Source organism: Ciona intestinalis, unplaced genomic scaffold (genome assembly GCF_000224145.3).
Source record: "Ciona intestinalis unplaced genomic scaffold, KH HT000516.1, whole genome shotgun sequence".
NCBI lineage: Eukaryota > Metazoa > Chordata > Ascidiacea > Phlebobranchia > Cionidae > Ciona > Ciona intestinalis.
In genome coordinates, this window is record NW_004190837.1 from 1,943 (window position 1) to 7,156 (window position 5,214).

The 5,214-nt window shown below is 34.2% G+C and overlaps 2 protein-coding genes across 2 annotated transcripts; one reads left to right on the plus strand and one right to left on the minus strand.

The window, feature by feature from the left end:
- Positions 1-22: 22 nt before the first annotated feature.
- On the minus strand, positions 23-3,705 carry LOC104265813. The gene is made up of 8 exons (XM_026839623.1): positions 3,411-3,705; positions 2,953-3,349; positions 2,794-2,884; positions 2,406-2,600; positions 1,237-1,401; positions 1,002-1,185; positions 745-845; positions 23-682 (listed from the first exon to the last, which is right to left on the minus strand). Exons 1-8 carry the CDS (start codon positions 3,694-3,696, stop codon positions 551-553), a joined length of 1,551 nt encoding a protein of 516 aa, XP_026695424.1. The 5' UTR covers positions 3,697-3,705; the 3' UTR covers positions 23-550.
- Positions 3,706-3,768: 63 nt separating this feature from the next.
- LOC108950651 lies at positions 3,769-5,214 on the plus strand. Its single transcript, XM_018816679.2, has 3 exons — positions 3,769-4,499; positions 4,562-4,696; positions 4,827-5,214. The coding sequence occupies exons 1-3, from the start codon at positions 3,774-3,776 to the stop codon at positions 5,097-5,099; spliced, it is 1,134 nt and encodes a 377-aa protein (XP_018672224.2). The 5' UTR covers positions 3,769-3,773; the 3' UTR covers positions 5,100-5,214.

Here is a 5,214-nt window from a genome sequence, read left to right on the forward strand (position 1 = left end):
TTTACCATTTTAGCTTTAATGTAACACCAAATCCGATAACCTATTGTCTGTTGCGTTATAATACCAATTAAATTGGCTTTTTGATTAACATTCAGATTACATCAAACCAATTGATGCATTGACTATTGTCATAGTCATTAGCGCTAAAGGATACAGAACGTATTGTAGACGCTGCGCCTAATATGCATTCTAGTGTTATTGGGTTTGGTATTTTAAGTAGCATGACATAAAATTTTGATATTTTTTCCTTGGGGTTAAACTTGTCTTAAAAAAAGGTTGGAGACCACTGGGTTACTTATAAATAAAAGAAAAACAGTATCACTTAATGGGAGAACAATAGAAATTGCAGGCAGAAATAGCTTGAATCATTAACACTTAAGCATGAGGGCCAATTCTAGTACACTGTCACAAAGAGCATCAGGTTTTTGTATAGGTAGTTTAAATAGGTATACTTGAAGAAACTGCATTACTTTCTTTACATGATGACAGTATTCATAATTTAAAACATAATGATATGCCATTATAGCAATAATGCCATTGAAGATGTTGTCTACATCCAAAATCGGTGATTTATCCAAAAATAAAGTAATTTTATGATGCTGTGCTGCGGTGCCATAGACGGCAAAAATGGCTGCAAGCGGTCAGGTATACCACCTGCAATTTCTGACACTGTTGTATTAACCTGTAATAAAAACTTCTTATAAGCTTTAAAAATACTAAACTATTTTATGCCTTTTGACTTACCGGATAAAAGTCAACCAAATAACAATGTTGATTGTACTTTCTTTTCGTGTTGCATTTTAGGGCACAGAAGAGGAGCTGCAATCCAGTAACAAAAACTAAATCTGTAAAAAACACATGCATTTAATCATTTTATAAATAGGGCAATTGTGTTATAATTTAATCTCAGTTTTTGCATTAACAAATCACAACGGGATTGAAAATGAAACACAGTTAAAACCCCATTTAAATCAAATCCACTCTAATAAACGAACGTTTACCTTCATTTTCTTCAAAGTTGCCATCCAATGGTAAAGTCTCCAAAATCTTTTGCACAGATAAACTTTTTTGTTGCTTTTTCATGGTGTGATCAAGTACGGATTTCATTATTTCCACTCCAAGCTTCCGGATCTGGTAGTCACTTGCACAAACATTTGGTTGCAGCCGCTCGAATTCCCAAACTATCTAAAAAAAACCTGTTAACATGCAAATATTTTCAACACGCTGCACATTTACCTCATCATAAACCTTTAGAGCAGGCCAATCTGCAAAAACAAGTTTAGCAGTGGGGTTGTTGTCAACAATGAACTTATGGCGAAAACAACAGGTTTGTTGCATTTTATTTGAAATCATTTTTTTGTTTCGATGAATCGAAGGCTTGGCAAATTCCTCCTTCATAATCTAAAAACAAACCGTACAGAAAAGTTGACAATGTTAGAAATATCCGTAAAATTACCTGTTAATTTAACAGTAATATTTTAGGTAACGTCATACGAAACTCAAAAATTACGCGTTTTGTATGTCAGCATGTAAATACCCTAAATTTTATGTTAAAAATTGAACCAACCAATAGAAACGTCTGGTTTAGCCACGTGATTCTCTCGTGGTTAAAGGCGGGAATTGTAGTTCAAGCGAAGACATTCGAATGTAAGGAGAGGAAATTTATTGTTAGCAGTCAAGTTTTTAGAGTTCTGATTAGCTTGGATGTTTTTTTTGTAACAAAATACTGTAATTTCAACAGTATAAAATGTGTCTTACTGTTGTTTTGGCAGTAAAGTCTACTGGTTTAGCAGTACATAATACTGTTAGTCCAGTAAAAATTACTGTGAACCTACCAGTATTTAGCAGAATCAACAGGTAGTTTGAGGGTAAATTTTACAATAAGTGACGTAAAAATTACGCGTAGTCACTACTGTTTTTCAGTAAAATGTACTGTAAAACTACACGTAAATTTTCAGTTCTACTGTAAATGTATATGTAAATTTTCGAATTTGAATACGGTTTAACGAAAATTATTAATACGGTTTAACGAAAATCGCTGTTATTCGCAAAGTACTGTTATTCGCAAAGTACTGTATTATTAACAGTACTTTGCGAATAACAGCGATTTTACACGTAAAATTAACGGTGACTCACGTAAAAAGTATGTGACTAACTGTTAATTTTACTGTAAATATATATATATACGTAGACTTCCAGTTTTGGTTGGTTTTTACAACGAAATTTAGGGTGATTTTAAACGTATTTTCTACGGGAAAACGTAAATTTAACAGTTACTTTTATGGTTTTATTTTACTAAAAAAATACACGTATTTTTATGTGCCACACGTAAAAACTACTGCCAGTGACTTTTACAGTAAAAATTTCTAACAGTGTAGTTAAAATGTGCAAAGTTGGTAAAATACCTCTTTGGATATATTTATATCTTCCTCAGAATCCCCACAAAATGCAGTAGTCTTTTTTCGTTTTATAACACTGGTGTTGGCGACACCAGATGTATTGTTGTAGGATCGTTTAGATGATGTTGGTTGTTCTGACAATTTTCTCTGCTGCTTAGCCTGAGTATTCAACTTCTGTGTCACCTTACGCAACCAAAAGTTCTGTTGGGAATGTATGGTCCACATTACTTGACAAAAAAGCACATTTTTGTCACACTAAAGCAACATTAAAAGATAATGCAATAGTAATATTTTAAAACAGCTTTAAAGATTAGCATATAGTAAAAACATGCATATATCCCAATCCACTTTGACAGAAAAACAATATTTACATTTTTGTTTGCAAACTACTAACCATTGCTTCAGCTCGACTTAATCCCAATGATGCTTTTCCTATTTGCACAAATGTTGACACTGCCATTTTTCTTAACGTTGGTGTGGGAAATCTGCAAAAGTTCAATAGATTTGCTTTAAACTAATTTCATTGCATTGCCACAATTCAGTCATTATTTACCTTTCATACTCCTTTAATGCATTTATGATTGATGTGGTAATTTCTCTTTTTCCTGTTTCAGTTATAATACCAGTGCGAATAACTTCCCGGGCATGATAATTAAAATGAAAAGAACTAGCTGGAAATTCTCTAGGCACTGGCCTGGATAAACTAGGTATCGAAGGGGAATCAACCAAAGTATCTAAACTGTCAATACTGCAACTTGACTCGTCAAAACTTGTGTCAGATTCAGATATTGGAATTGTATCTGCATCACTTTCAACTTCTAACAATGTGGATGGTTTATGTTTAAAATGATTTACCAATTTCAATAAATGCCCCAATGGTATGGATGGAAACGCCTTTTTCAAGGTGTCAAACTCTGTCTGTACAATAATGTTTGAATCCACTTGGTTTTCTACAAATAAACAACGGTGTTTAGCTAAAACATACTTTATAAACACTAAACTTGCACACACCTTTTAGTAAATAGCAAAGAGCATCAGCTTGCTCGTTAGGTACTGATAATTCATTTAAAACGCTCCGGGTTTCCAGTATAGTTTCCTCCACAGACAGATTCATTATTATTAAATATTTATTAACTACTGTACCTCTTGCCCTATCTAAAAAAGAAAAAACAACCCTGCATTCCCGCAATATTCTTGCTTCCTCACTTTGCTGCACGCCAAGCAAAATGATGGTTTTCGCGCCATTGAGATTTATTACGTCAGACTGTAGCTTCAACCAATCAGCGGGCGCAAACATACACTTCGCAGTACGTCAACCAATGAGCGGGCGCGCAAACATAGACTTCGCAGACGCCATTGCGTCGTTTTTCATAAATGGCGACGGACCGAGTTCATTCTTACGAGTTTGAAAAAGTGATTTGCATCCATTTACAAGGCGGTAATATGCCGAAAGTGCAATCCTATCAATGTAAATTTTGTGAGGCGATTTTGAAAAGTCTATTATCCGTTAAGAGACATGTCAACAAAAATCACGCCACCCACGGACATGTACATTTTAAGTGTAACATTGACAACTGTTCAGCACATTTAAATGATAAACATTCTCTGCGGAAGCACATACGGAAATGGCACCATGGAAAAGAATGGAGAGTGCCGCAAAGCTGGTACAAAAATCTTAACGAAAACGTTACAACAGATTGTACCGTTTCAGTGTATGATGACTGCGAAGATAATGTGGATGCGGATTGTTCTTATTCATGTACACCTGGTGGTAAAACTGAACCAGCTTCAAGTGATACAGATGTTCAAATTTTCAATTACACTTTGCAAAATTTGTCAGATATAAAAGCCCAAATGGCTTTATCTCTGACCAAGCTCAAGGCTGATTGCAAAATGCCAGAGACAGCTTTGTTGCAAGTTAAAAACTGGGCTGAAACTTTGTTGGAACATACTGTTAGATGTGTTATTGGTGGAATAAAATCAAATGTAGAAGTGACTCCAGAAATTGAGAATGTGTTTGTAATCGGAATGGGACTAGCAAATCCTTTTCATGGTATTGAAACTCAATTACAGCGGAACAAGTTGCTTCCTTGCTTTGTGGTATGGTCTATCTTTTTGAAATGTATATATATTTAAACAACACAAATATTTCAATAATTTAGATGCCAAGAAAGGTTCTATTGTTCGAAGAGCCTAGAAGTGGAATTAGGCAGGGTCATGTCAGTCACAGCTTGCAGTATGTTCCTTTAGTGGAACTACTGCAAACTTTGCTTCAAAATTCTTCACTGTATCAAAACGTAAGTAAATGTTTGTACATTTTATATAAAAAATTGCATGTTTCATTGAGAAAGATGTCAGTGTTTGTTTGTGAGGCTCGCCCTCCAATTAGTTTATTGATATTCACTATGCTTTGTTTAAACTTTATAGCTACAAATTTCAACCTGCAAAACACCAAGTATGAAAACTTTAATGTATGAAAACATCATGGATGGCTCATACGGACAACACCACCCTCTATTTTCTATAAACATTAAAACCATTCAATTGTTGTTTTACTATGATGGATTTGAAGTAGTGAATCCTCTTGGATCAAAAACAGGAACTCACCACATGGGTAAAAATATTTGTAACCAAAATGAATCACATCAGAGTCGGTATATAAACATGAGTTATTTCATGTCCCTCATAGAAGTCGCATAGCACACAGCAAATTGGGCTAATTTGATAATATAATAGACATAACATAAACTGTACATATATAGCTATATTTATTCTACCTTATTATTTAAATACAATACGGGATGGAGATTAAAGA

Bases quoted from the DNA above. Each gene is read 5' to 3' on its own strand.
- LOC104265813 (XM_026839623.1), bottom strand. From the start codon at position 3,696: ATGTTTGCGCCCGCTGATTGGTTGAAGCTACAGTCTGACGTAATAAAT. The intron at 3,350-3,410 runs GTGTGTGCAAGT...GTTTATTTGTAG, and splicing joins TCTTTGCTATTTACTAAAAG to AAAACCAAGTGGATTCAAAC. The intron at 2,601-2,793 runs GTTAGTAGTTTG...CATTCCCAACAG, and splicing joins TAAGTCGAGCTGAAGCAATG to AACTTTTGGTTGCGTAAGGT.
- LOC108950651 (XM_018816679.2), top strand. From the start codon at position 3,774: ATGGCGACGGACCGAGTTCATTCTTACGAGTTTGAAAAAGTGATTTGC. The intron at 4,500-4,561 runs GTATGGTCTATC...TCAATAATTTAG, and splicing joins AGTTGCTTCCTTGCTTTGTG to ATGCCAAGAAAGGTTCTATT. The intron at 4,697-4,826 runs GTAAGTAAATGT...TAAACTTTATAG, and splicing joins ATTCTTCACTGTATCAAAAC to CTACAAATTTCAACCTGCAA.